The sequence below is a fragment of the Balaenoptera ricei genome, chromosome 11 (assembly GCF_028023285.1).
Source record: "Balaenoptera ricei isolate mBalRic1 chromosome 11, mBalRic1.hap2, whole genome shotgun sequence".
NCBI lineage: Eukaryota > Metazoa > Chordata > Mammalia > Artiodactyla > Balaenopteridae > Balaenoptera > Balaenoptera ricei.
This window is the reverse complement of record NC_082649.1, coordinates 65,811,281-65,833,306: the sequence shown is the minus strand read 5'-3', so window position 1 is coordinate 65,833,306 and position 22,026 is coordinate 65,811,281. Positions and strand designations below refer to the sequence as shown.

General features: G+C 46.5%; 1 protein-coding gene across 7 annotated transcripts in view; it reads left to right on the top strand.

The window, feature by feature from the left end:
* LOC132374940 (serine protease 45-like) overlaps positions 1–22,026 on the top strand; it is a 102,901-nt gene that overhangs the window by 47,517 nt on the left and 33,358 nt on the right. For 6 of the 7 annotated variants that reach the window (XM_059939447.1, XM_059939446.1, XM_059939445.1 and 3 more), the window contains exons 4-8: positions 8,592–8,780; positions 10,385–10,496; positions 11,395–11,552; positions 17,651–17,900; positions 20,233–20,259. In XM_059939447.1, the coding sequence (XP_059795430.1) occupies positions 17,672–17,900; positions 20,233–20,259 (256 nt within the window). In that variant the 5' untranslated portion in view covers positions 8,592–8,780; positions 10,385–10,496; positions 11,395–11,552; positions 17,651–17,671. Of the gene's footprint in view, positions 1–8,591; positions 8,781–10,384; positions 10,497–11,394; positions 11,553–16,948; positions 17,088–17,650; positions 17,901–20,232; positions 20,260–22,026 lie in introns of all 7 variants that reach the window. The other variant, XM_059939444.1, reaches the window with a different exon arrangement.

Below are 22,026 nucleotides of genomic sequence, written 5' to 3'. Positions count from 1 at the left end.
CCTTTTACTTTCCAGGTTGATTTGTCAAGGAGGGAAAATCCCACCCGGGAAGCAAGTGTTACAGCCCCTGCTGTAGGAGAAGTCCCAAGCTTTGGGAAGTTTATGGTCCTAGCCTGGGTGCACTTTGGTGTGCTGATATTTGAATGTGCTTTTTGTGGTGGGGGAAAGGATTTGAGTTCAAGCAGCTTAGATATTGAGAATTAGCCTCTGGCTCCCAGAAAAGTCAGGCATGGCCTCTCAGAAACCAGAACAGCAACCTCCAACTGAATGGTAGCCATTTTTATCCTTTCCGGCAAATATTTATGGAGTACTTTTTGTGAATGAGGCACTGGGCTGTGGCCATAAAGATGTGGAGCTCAGGTGGGAGGGAAGAAGTGGTCATTAGGATGACCCTTTGGTGAGGGGCTTGGTGGCTGGGTAGAACCACCCTCTGAAAGAGCTAGGTAACACAGGGAGAGGAGGAGATTGAGAGGCAGGCAGTGCGTTCTAGTAAAAATATTGGACTTCAAAGGACAAGGACACAAAACCCAACAAAAAACGCTGGGGGTTTCAAGTCATAAGGAGTAGTGAGGCATACCGATGTGAGTTTCTAATGCCCAAATTGTGGTTTGAAATATGATTTTCCACCCAAAGAAACCAGGGCTTCTTGGAGAAATGGCTTGAGAAATGTCCAGGTGTGGGCCAGGAAATGTATAAATTCAGCCTGAAATTTCCTGTCACACCAGATGGTGAGGAAGTTCTCCAGATAACTAGGTTCATGTCAAAAGGACTCAGGAGCTGATTGGTACAGGTACCCTGTAGTGAAGTGTGGCATTTCTGCTAAATCCCACTTGCAGAAGAGTCACACCTATTCCCCAGCATCTGTGAATACTGACTCACAGCTGCCTCGCTCGCAAAAACTCAGCTGCAGAAACAGATTCACTCAAGATGACACCCCTTCACAGGGAGTAGCCCACAGTAAATGACTGGCAAGCAGGGATAGGAAGGCCCAGCCTCTTTGCCTCCTTTTGGGGCAACTTGGAAGGGCTTCTTTAGGATCAGCTGAGACCGCAGTTGCAACTGCATGGCAGCTCAGCTTCTCCCATTGCCAAGTTCTGCCTCACATGCTCCCTGCCAGGTGTGAATCCTCCCAAGAGCACTCCTCAACCCTTGCATACAGGTCTCTCTCAGAGTCTGTTTCCAGGGAACCAATCTATGACACTTGGCCTGGCCAAGGTAAGACAATCTGACTTTCAGTAAGTGTTTGTTACCTATTGCTGTGTGACAAACCACCCTAAGACCTGGTGGCCAAAATCACCAGGGTTTCTTGTGGTTGATATGTTCTATGAAGTAGCTCTGAGCACTGATTAGCTGACACCGAACAGTTGCTTCTCAGGGAAATGCAGGATTAGACTCCTGGGAACCTCTGATCACAACATTTTCATCAAGTGATCAATATGGAACCTTATGTTTCTTTTTGGTTAAAAACACCTTATTTGATGTACTCTGTTGATTCAGTATCATTGAACTCATGGCCAACAGCAGTGTAATTCATGCCTGTATGAAGCAGACCTAACCCATCTGTTTTCTCTGCAATGCACATCCCAGGCTGGAGTCCTCAGGAGCGCTAGACAGCACGCCAGCAATATGCGTGGGGACTTTTTTTTTTTTTTTTTTAAATATATATATATATTTTTAATGCTATTCTTGTCTGCTTACATTCTTTTTATGTATGTATGTATGTATGGCTTTGTTGGGTCTTCGTTTCTGTGCGAGGACTTTCTCTAGTTGTGGCAAGCGGGGGCCACTCTTCATCGCGGTGCGCGGGCCTCTCACTATCTCGGCCTCTCGTTGCCGAGCACAGGCTCCAGACGCGCAGGCTCAGTAATTGTGGCTCACGGGCCGAGTTGCTCCGCGGCATGTGGGATCTTCCCAGACCAGGGCTCGAACCCGCGTCCCCTGCATTGGCAGGCAGATTCTCAACCACTGCGCCACCAGGGAAGCCCGCGTGGGGACTTTTTAAGCAGTGAAATCACCAACAAAAAGCACAGAAGTGCAAAAATATGGCACTGAATAGACTGGGAATAGGACATCTGTTTACAATATGAGAGCTGAAACGATAAGGCACAGCAACATCTTCTCTGACCTCAGCTGAGAACATTGCTTGCATTGTTCCTACTGAGAAATGTCCTGTCGTTTTTATCTTTCTCCTCTTACATTTTCGTTGGTTTTGAGCAATTTGATTACCTTATACTTTGGTCTCATTTTCTTCATGTTTCTTTGTTTGGTGTTCATTGAGCTTATTGGGTTTCTGGAGTTACAGTTTTTATCAAATTTGGAAAATATTTGCCATTATTTCTCTAAATATTTTTGTCCCTTCTGCCATGCAACACTTTGGAAGTCCAGTGACACATACATTAGGCTCCAGCTCACAATGCTCTGTTTCTTTACGCTCTCTTACCTGTATTTCATTTTGGATTTTTAAAAAAAAAATTGTCATGTCTTTGAGTTTCCTAATCACTTCTTCTAAATGTTTATTATAGTGTTAATCCCATCATCAGTGTATGTTTCTCATCTCACACATGGTAGTTTTCATATCTAGAGTTTGATTGGGGTCCTTTTACATCTTCAGTATGTCTACTTAATGTTTGAGTGTGTATGTATGACTACAGTTCTAATGGCTGTTTTACTATTCTTGCCTGTGCATTTAACATTTGTGTCAGTTCTGGGTTAATTGTGATTGATTGATTATTCCCTTTTTGGGTTGTATTTTCATGCTTCTTGAATGGTGGTTATTAGTGATTAGATACCATACATTGTGACCTTTACCTGATGTTTGATATTTTCCTAGAAATATTCTTGGGCTTCATTTTGGGATGCAGTTAAATTACTTGGAAACTGATATTCTCAAGTCTTGTTTTTATATTTCTTGACAGGACTGGAGTGATGCTCAGTCTAGGGACTACTATTCCCTGTCACTGAGGCAAGACCTTTCCTAATACACTACAGAGTGTTCTGTGAATCTTGAGTTTTTCCAGTCTGGCTGATGGGAACAGGCACTATTCCTGGTCCCCTGTGGCCACCAGGCTATGTTACTCTAATCCTTTCAAGAGGTTGTTTCTCTGACTTCAGGTATCTGATTCTTCTTTTTTTTTTAACATCTTTATTGGAGTATAATTGCTTTACAATGTTGTGTTAGTTTCTGCTGTATAACAAAGTGAATCAGCTATATGTATGCATATATCCCCATATCCCCTCCCTCTTGCGTCTCCCTCCCACCCTCCCTATCCCACTGCTCTAGGTGGTCACAAAGCACTGAGCCGATCTCCCTGTGTGATGCAGCTGCTTCCCACTAGCTATGTATTTTACATTCGGTAGTGTATATATGTCAGTGCTACTATCTCACTTCGTCCCAGCTTACCCTTCTCCCTCCCTGTGTCCTCAAGTCCATTCTCTACGTCTGCATCTTTATTCCTGTCCTTGATTTGCATTTCTCTAATGATTAGTGATGTTGAGCAGCCTTTCATGTGTTTGTTGCCATCTGTGTGTCTTCTTTGGAAAAATGTCTATTTAGGTCTTCTGCCCATTTTTGGATTGGGTTGTTTGCTTTTTTGATATTGAGCTGCATGAGCTGCTTGTATATTTTGGAGATTAATCCTTTGTCAGTTGCTTCATTTGCAAATATTTTCTCCCATTCTGAGGGTTGTCTTTTCGTCTTGTTTATGGTTTCCTTTGCTGTGCAAAAGCTTTTAAGTTTCATTAGGTCCCATTTGTTAATTTTTGTTTTTATTTCCATTTCTCTAGGAGGTGGGTCAAAAAGGATCTTGCTGTGATTTATGTGATAGAGTGTTCTGCCTATGTTTTCCTCTAAGAGTTTTATAGTGTCTGGCCTTACATTTAGGGCTTTAATCCATTTTGAGTTTATTTTTGTGTATGATGTTAAGAAGTGTTCTAATTTCATTCTTTTACATGTAGCTGTCCAGTTTTCCCAGCACCACTTATTGAAGAGGCTGTCCTTTCTCCATTGTATATTCTTGCCTCCTTTATCAAAGATAAGGTGACCATATGTGCATGGGTTTATCTCTGGGCTTTCTATCCTGTTCCATTGATCTATATTTCTGTTTTTGTGTCAGTACCATACTGTCTCTTTTTCTTTTTTTATACATTCTCTTTTTAAAAAAAATTTATTTATTTAACTTATTTATTTTTGGCTGCATTGGGTCTTCATTGCTGTGCATGGGCTTTCTCTAGTTGCGGCGAGTGGGGGCTACTCTTTGTTGCTGTGCATGGGCTTCTCGTTGCGGTGGCTTCTCTTGTTGTGGAGCACGGGCTCTAGGCGCGTGGTCTTCAGTAGTTGTGGCATGTGGGCTCAGTAGTTGTGGCTCGCGGGCTTAGCTGCTCCACGGCATGTGGAATCTTCCCAGACCAGGGCTCGAACCCGTGTCCCCTGCATTGGCAGGCGGATTCTTAACCACTGCGCCACCAGGGAAGTCCCCATACTGTCTTGATTACTGTAGCTTTGTAGTATAGTCTGCAGTCAGGGAGCCTGATTCCTCCAGCTCCATTTTTCTTTCTCAAGATTTCTTTGGCTATTCAGGGTCTTTTGTGTTTCCATACAAATTGTAAAATTTTTTGTTCTAGTTCTGTGAAAAATGCCATTGGTAGTTTGATAGTGATTGCATTGAATCTGTAGATTGCTTTGGGTAGTATAGTCATTTTCACAATGTTGATTCTTCCAATCCAAGAACTTGGTATAGCTCTCCATCTGTTTGTATCATCTTTAATTTATTTCATCAGTGTTTTATAGTTTTCTGCATACAGGTCTTTTGTCTCCTTAGGTAGGTTTATTCCTAGGTATTTTATTCTTTTTCTTGCAATGGTAAATGGGAGTGTTTCCTTAATTTCTCTTTCAGATTTTTCATCATTAGTGTATAGGAATGCAAGAGATTTCTGTGCATTAATTTTGTATCCTGCTAGTTTACCAAATTCATTGATTAGCTGTAGTAGTTTTCTGGCAGCATCTCTAGGATTCTCTATGTATAGTATCATGTCATCTGCAAACAGTGACAGCTTTACTTCTTTTCTGATTTGGATTCCTTTTATTTCTTTTTCTTCTCTGATTGCTGTGGCTAAAACTTCCAAAACTATGTTGAGTAATAGTGGTGGGAGTGGACAACCTTGTCTTGCTCCTGGTCTTATAGGAAATGGTTTCAGTTTTTCACCATTGAGAATGATGTTGGCTGTAGGTTTGTCATATATGGCCTTTATTATGTTGAGGTAAGTTCCCTCTATGCCTACTTTCTGGAGGGTTTTTTATCATAAATGGGTGTTGAAGTTTTTCAAAAGCTTTTTCTGCATCTATTGAGATGATCATATGGTTTTTCTCCTTGAATTTGTTAATATGGTTTATCACATTGATTGATTTGTGTATATTGAAGAATCCTTGCATTCCTGGGATAAAGCCCACTTGATCATGGTGTATGGTCCTTTTAATATGCTGTTGGATTCTGTTTGGTAGTGTTTTGTTGAGGTTTTTTACATCTATGTTCATCAGTAATATTGGCCTGTAGTTTTCTTTCTTTGTGACATCTTTGGCTGCGGTATCAGGGTGATGGTGGCCTCATAGAATGAGTTCAGGAGTGTTCCTCCCTCTGCTCTATTTTGGAAGAGTTTGAGAAGGTTAGGTGTTAGCTCTTCTCTAAATGTTTGATAGTATTCATTCAGGTAGCTTCTTCACGTACATGTACTGATCAGTGCTCAGTCCAGCACTCAAGGGGGCACCTCCACTGATCTCTGGAGTTCTCTCTCTGTGTAACTCCCCACTCCTGTATTGTCTGCAAAGCTGCCTTTGTGTGCACAGCCTCTCAGCTTCACCTGCTCGCCTCAGGGAGCCTGCTGGGTTCTGCCCTCTCTCTCTGCACTGCAGCCTCGAAACCCTCTCAGGCAGTAAACAGAGGCAAAAGTAGGGCTCACTCAGTCAATCAGCAGTTTGTCCTTTGTGGCCTGGTGTCCAGTGTCTTCAAAAGTGTTGTTTCATACTTTTGTCAGTTTTGGTTGTTTCAGGTAGGAAGGGCAATGCCTATTAGTCTATCTTGGTCATAGGAGGAGTCAGCATATGCAGTTAATAGGATTCTTTAAGAATTAAAAAAAAAAGCCTGAGGGACTTCCCTGGTGGTCCAGTGGTTAAGACTTTGCCTTCCAATGCAGGCGGTGTGGATTCCATCCCTGGTCGTGGGGCTAATATCCCCCATGCCTCGTGGCCAAAAAGCCAAAACATAAAACAGAAGCAGTATTGTAACAAATTCAATAAAGACTTTAAAAATGGTCCACATCAAAAAATCTTAAAAAAAAAATTTAAAAATTCTGTCATATCTTTAAGTTGCTTCCCTTTTTTCATTCTGTAATTTGGTTTTTCTCTTGTAGCATTTTATTCAGTCTTCCTAAAATGTCTCTTATGAAACTTTTCAAAGACCACAATTCAGATTATGTCAATCCTCTCTCTGATCTTTCTCTACTTTATTGATTCCTGCTCATGTTTCCCATTATTTCCTCCTTTCTCCCAAGCTCTTTCATTGAGTTTACTCCATTATCTTTTCCACATTTTGAGTTGAACTCATTTGTTATCAGTTTTCTTTATTTTCTGATATAGTCAAAGGTATAAATTACTTTCTGGGACTACTATGGCTGTATCACATACAATTTCATAGGTAGTGCTTTCATTGGCATTGATCTCTAAAAAGTCATATTTCCCTCATGATTTCCCTTTTTTTAAAGATTTTTTTGATGTGGACCATTTTTAAAGTCTTTATTGAATTTGTTACAATATTGCTTATGTTTTATGTTTTGGTTTCTTGGCTGCAAAGCATGTGGGATCTTAGCTCTCTGACCAGGGATCAAAGCCGCACCCCATGCATTGGATGGTGAAGTCTTAACCACTGCACCACCAGGGAAGTCACATGACTTCCTTTTTAAAGGAGGACCATTGTTTAGGGTTTTGGCTTTGTTTCAGAAAAATGGGATTTTTAAAAAGTTGTTCTTTTTTTTAAATAAATTTATTTATTTATTTATGGCCGCGTTGGGTCTTCTTTGCGTTGCATGGGCTTCTCATTGCGGCGGCTTCTCTTCTTGCAGAGCATGGGCTCTAGGCACACAGGCTTCAGTAGCTGTGGCTCAGTAGTTGCTTGTGGGCTCAGAAGTTGTGGCTCATGGGCTCTAGAGTGCAGGCTCAGCAGTTGTGGTGCACGGGTTTAGTTGCTCTGCGGCATGTGGGATCTTCCTGGACCAGGGCTCGAACCCATGTCCCCTGCATTGGCAGGCGGAGTCTTAACCACTGCGCCACCAGGTTAGTTCCAAAAGTTGATTTTAATGTTATTGATGTGCGGCTCATGAACAGAATGTGTATCACATTGATTACTTGAGATACTGGTTTTCCTTAGGGCCTTGATTCTGAAAGTTCTCTGTGTGTTCAATGAGTGTTTTCTGTTGGTAGTTGTAAAATTCATCATAGTGCTGTTAGGTGTAGATGATAAGGTGTGAGAGTCAAATAGTCTATATTTTTGCTTAATTTTGCCTATGTAAGTTGTCAGCTTCCTAAGAAGAGCATATCAGAAGCTCCAGTTTCCCATAAATTGGTCCTCTTTGCTTTACCTTTAAAGGCTTGTCATTGCATTTTCTCCTTCATGTCTTCTTCTTACTGTATCTAACTCCTTCTGTCCCTTATACAATCTTTGCTTTAAATGCTATGATTTAATAACCAAATTGCAATCCTAGCTTTATTTTTGCACCAGTGTGACCTGGCATTTCACTTTATATTCCTTTATTTCCCACGTATCTGTATCTCTCTGTTGTAAATTTGTCTCTTCAGAGAGTCTATTTCTGGACTTTGCCTTTTCCTCCAACATGAAAGTCCTTATGTTGTTTGGTATATTCAACTCATTCGGGCTTATTGCAGATGCTACTGCCGTTTTGTCCTGTATTTTCTATTTACCATACTTTCCTTTGTTTTTCTTTTATCTTTCATTGGGCGGATTGCATTTCTTTTTCTTTTTCTTTTATTTATATATATATTTTTAAGGGCTCCAGTGATTAGATCACGCTGAGGTATATAATCCAGACTATCTCTACTACAAAGTGGAGAAATTACTTACATGTTCAAGGGCCTTAAGAACATGACCTAGAATAGGTTTGGTTGAATATGCATGAGATGAAGATCTTGGAGGAGCAGCTTTGGGATTCGTCCCTGGCCCAGTGTTCCTGCCAACAGGAGGGCAGGCGCGGAGCTGCCGCGAGGGGGCGCCGCAGAGCACAGAGGCGACCAGAGGTGCCATGGCGTCCCCGGGTGTCCCCCGCAGCGGCGGCCGATCCCTGGGCCTCCTGGTCTGGCTCCTGGTCCTTCAGCCTCTGCTCAGTGAGGCCCAGGCAAGCAGGAAAGAGAGAAGGCTGGGCTGGGCTGCTTGTCTGGGGGTGGTTGTGGGTAATGGGGTTTGGCAGGTGGGTCTTGGGGGATGGAAGGTGGGGTTTGAGGGTGAGTAGGGTGCGATGGGAAAAGGCCAGTGATGTGGGGGGTGCACTCCAGTCAGCTCCTCTTTTCATTGTTCTTTCATCTTATCCAGGTGAGGGTGATGGACCCAAGGAGGATTCTGCACTGAGCCCGGCAATCCAGGAGGCCCCCTCAGCTTCAGGACACCTAAAATCCCTGAAGATTCCAGTACCCACTGTGTCACCTGTGCCGCCCACACCCCCAGTGGGAGACACTTTGAAATCATTACAGGACCCTGTATTTGGATGCTTGCCTCCTCAAGGTACTGCTTCTGTACGGGACTGTACAGGCCCGCCTGGGATCCAGTGGGGAACACGGCCTGGCTGGGGGGTTGAAGGGTCAGACTATCCTGGTGGAATTGAGAGTAAACCTGGCTCTGCCCTGGGGCAGGGTGGAGGTGGTGTACATGGGGCTAGTGGAGGTGGTGGAGGACGTGGAGGTGGAGGTGGTGGAGGGTGTGGAGGAGGAGGAGGTGGAGGTGGAGGAGTTGTAGGTACTGGTAGAGGAGGTGGTTGTGGAGGAGGAGGAGGAGGGTGTGGAGGTGGAGGTGGAGGAAGACGTGGTGGAGGTGTAGCTGGAGGAGGAGGAGGTGGTGGAGGTGTAGCTGGAGGAGGAGGAGGTGGTGGAGGTGTAGCTGGAGGAGGAGGAGGTTGTGGAGGTGGAGGTGGAGGAGGAGGAGGTGGTGGAGGTGTAGTTGGAGGAGGAGGAGGTGGTGGAGGTGTAGTTGGAGGAGGAGGAGGTGGCGGTGGTGGAGGTGTAGTTGGAGGAGGAGGAGGTGGTGGAGGTGTAGCTGGAGGAGGAGGAGGTGGTGGAGGTGTAGCTGGAGGAGGAGGAGGTGGTGGAGGTGTAGCTGGAGGAGGAGGAGGTGGTGGAGGTGTAGCTGGAGGAGGAGGAGGTGGTGGAGGTGTAGCTGGAGGAGGAGGAGGTGGGGGAGGTGTAGCTGGAGGAGGAGGAGGTGGGGGAGGTGTAGCTGGAGGAGGAGGAGGTGGTGGAGGTGTAGCTGGAGGAGGAGGAGGTGGGGGAGGTGTAGCTGGAGGAGGAGGAGGTGGTGGAGGTGTAGCTGGAGGAGGAGGAGGTGGTGGAGGTGTAGTTGGAGGAGGAGGAGGAGGAGGTGGCGGTGGTGGAGGTGGAGGAGGTGGAGGTGGGGGAAGTAGTGGAAGGGAGGCAGCAGCTTCACCTCCAGTCCTCTTTTTACTGAGCCAAGGAGCATGTGACCATCAGATTATGAGGATAGTTGATGGAATGGCAGCCCCAGAGAGAAAGTGGCCCTGGCCGGTGAGCCTGCAGATCAGAAATGTCCAGAAATGTTGAGGTTCCCTCATTTCCCCACCGTGGGTGCTGATTGCAGCTCACTGTGTAAAAGGGTGAGAATTTGGGGTGGTGGGATTGGGCTGCTGGTCGGCCTGTTTCCCTACCTGAGCTTTCCTTTCCTCACCTTAAAACAAAGCCAAAGCCCCTGGTTTGTGCTCACTATGAATGAAACATGAGTTTTGCATTTCTACCAAGGTCCCAGGTACTGCTCTGGTGGTCCTGGGACCTCACTTGGAGAAGCACTAGCTCGAGTGGTTAGGGGTCTGTGGAGGGGATGTGGTTTAGAGGGAGAAAACGGCTGATGGCTGTTGTAGGAGATGGGAACAGGCTGGGAAGAACCGGGAAGGGGTGGAGGGGAGTGTAGACCCTCCAGCATCTCTCTGAGGTGCATGTTGTCTTCCCATAGCTATAAGGACCTTACAGTGAAGATGGGAAACACATTTTTATATTCGGATTGCCTAAGTGCAGTGGTCGTTCCAGTTCAGGACATCATTTGGCATAGGGATTTTAATGCAAGCCTTATCACTAATGACATTGCCCTTCTTCAACTGGCAGACTCTGAATTATTCTTCGTACATCCAGCCAGTGTGCCTCCCTGAAAAGAAGTTTGAAGTGAAAGCTGGGACACAGTGCTGGGCGATTGGATGGGGCCGAACTTTAGAATTCGGTGAGACTGGCAGGCAGGATCTGAGGGGGGCAGCCTGGTGCTCTGGGGTTGGGCTGCAGGCTGAAGGGAGGGACAGGGAGGCTGATTCTCTAACAGGTGGGCAAGGGAGAAGGTGGAGAGGATGCTGCCTGGGAGTGATGGAAGTGCAGTAGGGATTTCTATTGTTATGTTAGGACCCGGGGGCTTGGGCCCAGGTATTATGGGTTCTCTCCAGGGTGGATTTCAGCTCCAGGGTGATGTGCTGTCTGCCAGTCAGAGCTGTCCTTCTCTGGAAGTACCTGGCAGGGGGCAGGGAGCTTCTTGTACCTGGGATGTAGGTTTAGCCAGAGCAGGCCTGTTGGTGAGTCTGTAAGGCCCCCTGTGTGGGAAGAGGCTGGTTGGGTACCTTTGGGCACTACCTGTCCTGGAGTTTGTGACCCTTCCCTGTACAGGCACCTGTCACTGTTACTGTTGATACTCGGAGTGACAGACACTTGCTTTTGTATCAGGCTGGTAAGGCCTTGCCTCTTTCTGTCCTGATATGTTCCTCCTTTTGACTTGGCTTTGCTTCTTACCTCCTCTGTTCCCCATGTCAGCATTTGGCCTCAGGTCCTTCTTTGTCAAATGGGACAATACCCACTGTCCTTCCTTTCTCCAAGGGGGCAACAGAGTGTGAATGCGCTGATCAAGACCCAGAATACAGGACTTCCTTGGTGGTCCAGTGGTTAAGACTCCGCACATCCACTGCACTGGGGCGCGGGTTCGATCCCTGGTTGGGGAACTAAGATCCCGCATGCTGCGTGGTGTGGCCAACAAACAAACAAAAGTTAAAAAAATAAAAAGACCCAGAATGGGATCTGGGGGCCCCTGTTCTATTCTACTCATGCAATCCTTTTACTTCTGAATTGTCTCTCTGTAGCCATGTCACTGCCACGTGTTCTTCAGGAGACTGAGGAAATCATTCTTCACCACAAGAAATGTAATCAGAAGATACAGACACAGTTAGGAGTCCATCGCCAAGTAGTTGGTAGAGAGATGATCTGTGGCTATCACGAAAAGATTAAAAGTCCCTGCAAGGTGAGTTCATGGGTCCCTGGCCACCTCTGCCATAAGGTTGTCCCTTCAAAGTTTCCTCATTCCCCAGTGGCAAAGCCTGGGTTATTTGCCACCTCCTCTTTCAGGCTTTAATTAAGGAGATTCAGGGGAGAACCCCTCAGGACGCCCCTGAGCTGGCCGGGCCTGTTCCTTCAATAGGGAGAAGCCCTCGCATCCTGGGCGTGCTGCCAGGGTGTGGTGAAGTTGGGGGTGATGACAATAATAATGTAAGTTCCTATAATTGAGTTCCTTCTATGGCGACTTACTGTGCCAGTGTGAGCATTCACCCACATTAGCTCAGTTACCGAGCTCACAACCCTGCCACATAATTATACATATTATTATACAGATGTGGTCCTTAAAAGACATAAGTTCAAGGTCCCCCTGGGAGTGCCTGGGCCCACAGTCTCCCCTTTGCACCAAGCAGCCTTTCTGAGCAGGGGGCATCTGAGCCAGGTCTTAGAGGATGAGTATTTGGAGTCTTGGAAAGAGGAGAACATCACTGTTGGGAGAGGGAACAGCAAGTACAGAGGCTCAGAGTTCTGAAGAACGTGTCATGTTTAGGGAATGTGTTTCAGGTCTGGAGCAATGAGGTGGCAAATATGGCCAGAGAAGGTGATTGGAATCAGACTGTGTGTGGCCTGCAACGCTGTGCTATGTTTCTCGTTCCTGTCCATGCGGGACTATAGGCAGGAGTTTGTTTTCCACCGTGTAGGCAATGGTGTTGAGCCCCAGGCAGGACCTGGGCTGGTGGGGCGGGTGAAGGGGTTGTGTCTGAGGTTGAGTCATCGACTGACTGCATGTGAGGGTGCGGGTGAGGGAGGGCTTGAGGAGGACTCTGAGTTTCTGTCTGAGCTGGTTGGTGGGGGCCTCCAGAGCAGTTTTGGGAAAGGATGTGCAGCGTGTGTGAGGTGGGGTTTAGCATGACTGGTTGTGTTTGGAGAGAGGGGGAACTGGTGAGAGGATGTTATTGGATATGTGGGTTTAGGGGCAGGGAGAGATTTCAGGGTAGATGTGATGACTTTGAGTCCCCATGCAGAAATGAATTTCAAAGTATTTTACAGCTGTGGAGGCCTAGGACTGACTAGTTGGAATTGACTCTGACCTTAGAGTTGGAGAGGGGCTCTGGAAGCTGCTCACAGTGCCAGGGGATGCCCCTTTAGTTGCTGGGTGTTGGGAGGTTTGGAGAGGGTCATGGGGAGGGGTCAGGCAGTGAAGGATTAGGGTCACTGAAAGAGAATTTGAGTATATACTGGCAGGACTGATGTACAGGGCTTACTGGCTTTATAGCTCCTGTGGGTCCCTGAGCACCTGGGAAGGAGTAGTATTTCTCAGATGATGTTAAAGTTTCCAACTCTCAAATCTCATTCACAGAAACCTGGGCCTGGTGGGTACCTGGGAAAGGACCTAGGTGCCTATCTCCCCAGTGCCTGGCTAGCAATCAGCCTGCTCTGATGATGATCCCCTTCCATTCCTGTGTTTGTTTCTTCTTTTTCTCCAAGGAGATTCTGGGGGTCCCCTGGTCTGTCAACTTAATGACTCATGGGTCCAGGTGGGGATTGTGAGCTGGGGTGTTCACTGTGGTCACACAGAATTGCCTGCAGTTTATACAGAAGTTAGTTACTACAAAGACTGGGTCATTGAGCACATCATTAAGGTGTCCTGTTGTGGCTCAGCAGGGCTCTTTATCCTACCGCTGTGTCTGATGATGCTGCCTCTGGGCATCCTGGTGACCCCGTGATCACCCTGGCCCACACTCCCTCCTGTTTCTGAGTCTCACACTAGCCGTGCATCTGACCTTCCACTCCTACTCAATGCACTTTTCTCAAACCTGTTTGGGATTCACTGACCCTGTGGAGATCCACATGACAGAGAGTGGCAGCAAGAAAGAAACCCTGGAAGTTTTCCAGCCTGGTGCTGAAGGAACCTGCCTCATCCACACCTACACCGTGACTGTGCTCTACATGCTGGAAAGGAGTGGGTGAAACCATCCCAACTGGATGGCCAGCGACTTGCCAGGTGATGCTTCATTATGCTTCACCATATCTGGAGAACACCTAGCAAAGAAGAGACATCATCACCGGTGAAACAGCATTAGACCTGACACTTTATCAAACCAGTCCGCTTGGTGATTGTTGGGAGAGAGTGAGGAGGCATCACCATGTCCACATCTGACTCAGTTGTCTGGGTTGGGAGAAGGTCCCCTGCTGCCCCGAGCGGATACATCTGTGAGTGTCCAGCGTCTGCCACACAAGCCCTCCTGGGGCAACTCAGTCTAGGAACCCCCTTCCCAGTACTCCAGTGGCCACATCCAGGCTCACCCCAAGTTGTGTTGAGGCAGTTATGGAGTATGGAGATTTCTGATGTCAACTGAATAAATGTTTGGTTTGTTCTTTTGTGTTCTTATGCTCTGCTCTCCTTGGGACTGTGGGGTTGCATATAACATGCTCTGTAGAAAACTATTTTCTCATTTGCCTTAGAAACTATTCATGGTTCTTATTAAGCCCTAGAGGGAGAGGTGAGTCTAAACCTGCTCATTTGTGAGTCTAAGGATGGTTTTAGCCAGCTGGGTCCTGCTCCCTGTACTCCTGTTATAGTCATCAGCATGTCTGCGGGGAGCTTTGTAGCCTAATTTCATAGCCTTTATAGCTCAGAGTAGAGAATCAAGATAGACTGGAACTAGGAGTAAGTAAAATTAGGGCATGAGCAATATTATTCCTCCTTCCCTGCTTCTACTTGCTGCTCACCTCCACTGTTACCAAAGATCTGCATTTCCACAGGGAGGATTATAAGAGAGATTCCCTATATTAGGTACTGGCTCTTTACCATTTTTCCAGGACAGAGTGTCCCAGAGTCTCTGTGTCTTGCTGGTGATTAATTCCCTCTCAATCTCCTGTCACCTGCCCTTCCAGGGGTCAGCGTTTCAGCTCCCAGATATCCCTGGGCTTCAGAGTGCAGTCTGTCTCATGTGTTGCCCAAGGAAGGCTGGGGTTGAGAGACTTGGAACTTACATGAAATACAGTCTGTTAATAAGTATCAAGCCAGCTGCTTTAAGAAGCCACTGAAAATCAAAACAGCGTGGTAGGGGCACAAAAAAAAGACATATGGATCAATGGAACAGTATAGAGAGCCCAGAAACAAACCCACACATGTATGGTCAATTATTCTTTGACAAAAGAGGCAAGAATATACAATGGGAAAGAGACAGTCTCTTCAGCAGGTGGTGTTGGGAAAGTTGGACAGCCGCATGTAAATCAATGAAGTTAGAACACACCCTCACACTATACACAAAAATAAACTCAAAATGGCTTAAAGGGGACTTCCCTGGTGGTCCAGTGTAAAGAATCCGCCTTCCAATGCAGGAGACGTGGGTTCGATCCCTGGTCAGGGAACTAAGATCCCACAGGCAGTGGGGCAACTAAGCCCTTGCGCCACAACTACCAAGCTTGCGTGCTTCAACTAGAGAGCCTGTGTGCCACAAACTACAGAGCCTATGCACTCTGGAACCCACACACAACTACAGAGCCCACGTGCCCTGGAGCCTGTGTGCCACAACTAGAGATGAGAAAAACCCATGCGCCACAACTAGAGAGAAGCCCACGTGCCACTGCGAAAGATGCCGCATACCTCAACAAAGATCCCATGTACCGCAACTAAGACCCGATGCAGCCAAAAATAAATAAATAAAATAATAAATAAATCTTTAAAAATATGGCTTAAAGACTTAAAATAAGACATGACACCATAAAACTCCTAGAAGAGAACATAGGCAAAACTTTCTGACATAAATCATACCAACTTTTACTTAGGTCAGTCTCCCAAGGCAATAGAAATAAAAACAAAAATAAACAAATGGGACCTAATCAAATTTACAAGCTTTTGTACAGCAAAGGAAAACATAAACGAAAGGAAAAGAGAACCTACTGACTGGGAGAATATATTTGGAAATGATGTGACTGACAAGGGCTTAATTACCAAAATATACAAACAGCTCATACAACTCAACAGCAAAAAAACAAACAACCCAATCGAAAAATGGGCAGAAGACCTAAATAGACATTTCTCCAAAGAAGACATACAGATGGCCAATAGGCATATGAAAAGATGCTCAACATCGCTAATTAGTATAGAAATGCAAATCAGAACTACAATGAGGTATCACCTCACATCAGCCAGAATGGCCATCATCAAAAAATCTACAAATAAATGCTGGAGAGGCTGTAGAGAAAAGGGAACCCTCCTACACTGTTGGTGGGAATGTAAATTGGTGCAGCCACTATGGAAAACAGTATGGAGATTCCTCAAAAAGCTAAAAATAGAGTTACCATATCATTCAGCAGTCCCACTTCTGGACATATATCTGGACAAAACTACAATTCAAAAAGATACATGCGGACTTCCCTGGTGGCACAGTGGTTAAGAATCCGCCTGCCATTGCAGGGGACATGGGTTCGATCCCTGGTCCGGAAAGATCCCATGTGCCATGCAGCAACTAAACCCGTGCGCTGCAACTACTGAGCCTGTGCTCTAGAGCCCGTGAGCCACAACTACTGAGCCAGCGTGCCACAACTACTGAAGCCTGCGCGCCTAGACCTGTGCTCCGCAACAAGACGAGCGACCACAATGAGAAGCCCGCACACTGCAATGAAGAGTAGCCCCCGCTCGCTGCAACTAGAGAAAGCCTGCGTGCAGCAATGAAGACCCAATGCAGCCAAAAAAAAAAAGATACACGCACCCCTATGTTAAGAGCAGCACTATTCACAATAGCCAAGACACGGAAACAACCTAAATATCCATTGACAGGTGAATGGATAAAGAAGATGTGGTACATATATATAAAGGAATACCACTCAGCCATAAAAAAGAATGGAACAATGCCATTTGCAGCAACATGGATGGACCTAGAGATTATCATACTAAGTGAAGTAAGTCAGAAAGAGAAAGACAAGTACCATATGATATCACTTATATGTGGAATCTAAAATATGACACAAATGAACTTATCTATGAAACAGAAACAGGCTCACAGACATACAGAACAGACTTGTGGTTGTCCCGGTGGGGAGCGGGGAGGGAAGGATTGGGAGTTTGGGATTAGCAGATGCAAACTATTATATATAGAATGGATAAACAATAAAGTCCTATTGTATAGCACAGGGAACTATATTCAATATTCTGTGATAAACCATAATGGAAAAGAATATGAAAAAGAATATCTATACCTATATAACTGAATCACTTTGCTGTACTGTAGAAATTAACACAACATTGTAAATCAACTATACTTCAATAAAATAAATTTTTAAAAAAGAAGCCACTGAGTATTTATGGGTTAACAAAATAAATTTAACTTCTTGTTCCTATATCACCCCTATCAGGTGTTCTTGATCAGCAGGTGGCTTTTCTCCATCTTATAGCTCCACTCAACCCTGTGGTTCATGCTTACCTACCTCAGAATTCCCCGGAGAGCTTGTTAAACTACAGATCACTGATTCTACTCTCAGAGTTTTCAATCCTGTAAGTCTGGGGTGGGTCCTGTGAATGTACATCTCTAACAAGTTCCCAGGTGCTGCTGCTGCTGCTCTGCAGACCACACTTTGAGAACCATTGCTCTGCATTAACACAAGTAGAGAAGTGAACCTCCTCTCTACTGCCTTGGCATGGAAGTGGCATCTGTAACCTCTCCTCACCTCCTATTGGTGCAGCTCATCATCTGGACCCCTTTAGATGCTAGGGTGGGGAATGTGGTCCCCAGAGCTGGATCCCCCACACTGGACAGGAGCAGCAGGAATCTTGGTAGTCATCTCCCAATCTTGGACACGCTGAGCAGATCCAAAGACCACATTCTTCTACAAAAACACCCTGTGAAAGCCCAAGAAATGGTGGTATTCGCCACCATTTCTTTCAGTTTCCACCATCCCACTGACGGTTTGTGGAAGAGGATAAATGCCTTTCCTTTGAGGTCTCCCCCAAGACTCTCTGTTCATCTTAGGTCCAGCTTAAATGTCACTTTTGTAAAGACATCCTCCCTGATTCCCTAGCCTTACTGTTCTTTTCTTGTGCTTTCTACACCTTTTCAGATTCTCAAGTCAATATAAATTATGAAGCTCTCCAATGCAGGAAGCCCAGGGAAACAAGGTTATGATCAGAGGCTGGGCGACAAGGTGCCAACACCAGTCCAGGGATTTGGATGTGCCTTCACCGGCCAGGTTTTGGGGGACAGTCACCCACTTAAGGCACTTGGGGGTACTTCCACGGGACTGGCCACCGCGGAGGCAATGACAGGCCCAGGGCTCTGCAGTCATCTTCAAGGAACCCGCACGAGGTGGGGTAAGTGCAGAGGAACGTTCAACGTTCCAGGGGCACCATCATGGGTCCGCGACGTCATCACGTGCCGGAGGGGCTGTCACGTGCCGGGGCTGCGTCACGTGCGTCATGTGCGGGAGACGTAGTCGCGGCGTCCGGGGCTCGTGCGAGCCGTACTTGCTGCCGCTAGCGGACGCCTCAGGGGCCTCATGGCCGCGTCGTTGTCCTGCTTCAGCGCTGGGCCTGCAGCCTCGAGGCCCTCGGGCCTGAGCTGCCGCCTCCTGGTGCTGCTGCTGCTGAACTCCGGTGAGGCGGCGCCTGCTCTGCGCCGCTCCCGTTCTGGGTCCTTCTTCCCCGACGCCGCCACTCCCCCCTAACCCGCACTCGAGGCCGGGACAGGCCCCGCGGCGCCCACCCGCAGCCCCTTCTCTGCTACCCCTCCGGGCATCTCCCAGGGCGGTCCCGGGGATCCCAGACTCCCGCGCTCTCAGCTTCCGCCCTCAGACCCGCCAGCCCTGTAGCCTCCTGGGGCCTTGTGGTGCGGGGGGCACCCCTGCGTTTCCTCTTGGAGGCGTGGATGTCGCGGCTGAGACCTGAACCACCCTCTTGACGGCATCCTCAGGCCCCTCACGCTCTACACCCCCAGCCCAGCTTCGCTCATCTTCCCACGCAGCAGGGCACTGCTGGAGACCCCGCTCCAGGCAGGCGGTCCGGGCCAAACTCGTGGTCTCCAAACCCTTAAAGGAATGTTCCTCACCTCACTTGCTTCCCAGACCCTCTGCTCCTACCGAGGGTGCCTCACTAGCAGCGGCTTCCTTCCCTCAGGGAACGCGTGCCCTCAGGTGCTGTCCCCTTGACTCCCTCAGCCCCGGGGGCCCCTCCAAGCCTGACGACTCAGTGCCACCCTCTCCCCTTTCCTTAGGAATCAGAGACAGGCCTCCTGTTCAGGGTCAGCCTGCTCACCCCTGCTCTGCGCTCTCATAGATCTTTATCCTCTCCCTTTCTATTTGCTGTGTTTCTTCACCTTATCTCTTCCCCTCACTGCCACATTTCTCAAAATAAGTTTTCACTTCATGTTTCCTTCAGGTGCTTCCTCACTTCTCACTTAACCCTTAGCCCATTCCTGGCGTGTCTCTGCCCTACCGTCCCTAACCTTTCTGCTCCTCCCTCTTTTTTCATTTTCTCTAGTCCCTTGGCTTCTCTCAGGCCATGCCTCCTAATTCTCCTCTACCTCAGGGTGACTCCCTTGCCCTTCTGTGTCCCTCCCAGGCCACCCATGCCCTGTTCACCCCTGACGTATTGGTGTTCCCTAAGATGCTGTCTGGGTTCCTTCTTCACTGCTCCCTGGGTGAACTCAGTTGCGCTGGGCGTTGAGCTGCCATGTATGTGATGCTGCCTCACAAAACAACGTGCATGGATGTGCAGCCACCTACTGGACATCTGTACCTGGATGACCTAGAACCATCTCAACTCCTTGGGTTCCGAAGTTGAGGCCCTCTTCTTCCTATAAGCTGGGTTCTCTTACTCCGTGGATAGTAGTCACTCTTCTCTAAAATCAGAAACTGGGGGGGGGGTCATCCTAGACTCACCATTCTCCCTCAGTCCCACATCCAGCTCACCAAGTCTGTTCTCACTGCCACTTCTTCATTCAGCCCTCATTTCTTGCCTGGGTTCTGCAGAGCCTATGGTGGGATCTTACTGCCTTCAGTCTTGTTACCTTCTTATCTATTCTCCATACTGCCTTCACAATACAAGTCTGACCATGTCACACCTCCACTGGCCTCCCTCCTCCCAGAGAGTCTCACTCAGGCTTCTTGGCCTGGCTTATGAAGGCACTTGTGATTGACCCCTGACTTTCTTCCCCTGGCATCATTTCTTGCCATCATGGGCCTTGCCCTTTATCCTCTGGAGTCTCCAGCTTACACCATGGTGTTTCTTTCATAAAGAATGTCGTTGTCACTTTTCATTTCTGTTTTACCTTCTCATCTTTAAGATCTGGCACAATAACCCCTCTTTCTAGAAACCTCCCTGTCCACCGCTTTTCTGGGCTTACCTGACACCTGTGGCCTTGTCCCCGCATTGATCGCACATGGGTGATTGTGTGTTTACTTATGTCTCCTCTGCTGGGCAACCTGCTCCTCAAGGGCAAATACAGGATGTGTCTGTCTGATACACCTCTGTACACCCCCGCTCCCTGCCCCCAGCCCCCCGGCCTTGGGCTCCAGGCTGGGAACAGAGTGGGAGGTGAGGAAATATTTGGTGAATGAATAAATTAACTAATTAATGAAGAATGCACCTCTTCACTCTCATCCTGTGACAACCTCTTAGTTCATCTCTGTCCCGCTTTCTCTTCCAGGTTACAAAGGAGACAACACCAAACCAGGTGGGTAATATGAGCCCCTGCTTCAAGAAAACCTTGGATCCTGGGAGGGTATGTTCTGAAGAGGGTCACAGAGATAGTGTTTCTAGGTCTATAGGAAGCAGAAATTCAGTCTAAAGGGCCTGCCTTCTAAAGAACAGCCTGTGCTGTTCAGGACGTACAGACTCAACAGTGCACATTAAAAGAGTATTTGGGCCTCCTATGGGAATGCAGAACCTCTTCAAGTTCAACCCAGGCTGCATCCCATCAGGGAACATGTCCAGGAAGCTGATGCAGACCCTTTTCCACACACAAACATTTTGAGCTCTAAACTGTTTATTTGCAAATGGAGCCTTTTGGGCCCTGTGGCAGTGTCTGCAGAGCCTGGCTCTTCTGGGGTCTTCCTGTCTTTTTCCTTAGACCTCAAGGGTGGAGGGTTGGGTTGCTCCTGCTTGTTCACGGGCTTCCTTTGTCACAGATGCACCCTGATTTGTTATGGATAGTTTGGTTGAGTAAGTTATTTCTGCTTGTGTCCATGCCCCACCCCTATTCCCCCTCTTCACCCTTCTCCCAGCCTTTCTTGTATATTTGATGTGTATCGTTCTGTTTGTGTTTTTGTAAAAATACATATTGTGGTTTCGTGTGCATGTATTTCTAACTTACGCAAATAGTATGTTCTCTAGATCTCTTTCTGTTTCCTCCTCTTTTCATTCAGTCCCATTTAAAAAAACATTTTATGTGGAAATAATTTTAAACTTACAAAAAAGACTGCAAGAATAGTACAAGGAACACGCACACACACAAAATTTTTTTCAGAATCAGTTGAGGGTAACATACAGCATGGCTCTTTATCTCTAAATACTCTGGTGTGTGTTTTCTAAGAATATTCTCTTAGATAGCCACAGTACAAGTTATCAGTTTCAAAAATTTACATTGATAGCATATTTTAATCTATATTTGTCCATATTCCAATTGAGTCAGCCCTCTGCATTCCTATCAGCAGTTTGTGAAGGTGTATATATTGCTACAGACCACCCACCCCTTGGCATGATCCAGCTTTTACATTTTTTACCTATCTAATAGACAAAAAAGTGACTTCTTAGTTTAACTGACATTTTTCTCATTACTAATGAGTTTGAGCATGTCTCAATGTGCTGTTGGCTTCTTGAGTTTCCTCTTCTAACAAATTGACTGTCTTTATCCTTTGCATATTGTCTATTCTTTTTTCTTGTTGATTTCCTAGAGTTCCTTGTATATTCCTAATAAAAGTCTTGTATTGATTTTAGATATTGCAAATATTACCTCCTAATCTGTCATCTGACTGTTAACTTTGTTCCTGGGGTCAAAAATCCTTGATTTTGATGTAATCAAGTTAATCAGTTTAAAGCTTTATGGATTGTGGTTTGAGGTTTTGTTTAAAGAGGCCTTTCCCATCCCATGCCACATGGTTGGCTGTTAACTTTACGGTTTTACCTTTCACGTTTAGGTCTTCAAGTACTACTAGAGAGGAATCCAGTTTTGTTTTTCTTATTTCTTTTATAGTGAGCTAGTTTTCCCAGCACCATCTACTCAACAATCCATCCTTTACTCACTGATTGTGGTGGCTCCTTTATTTACATTAAGTTCCTGTATTCTCTGAAACAGTCTCAAGCTCTCTATTCCTTTTTTTTTGGTCCACTTGTCTGTCCTTGTCAATACCACACTGTTTTTGTCACTATGGCTTTGATGTGTGCCTTACTATCTGCTAGGACAAGTGTCCCTTCTTTGCTCTGTCAAAGATGGAACTATTTA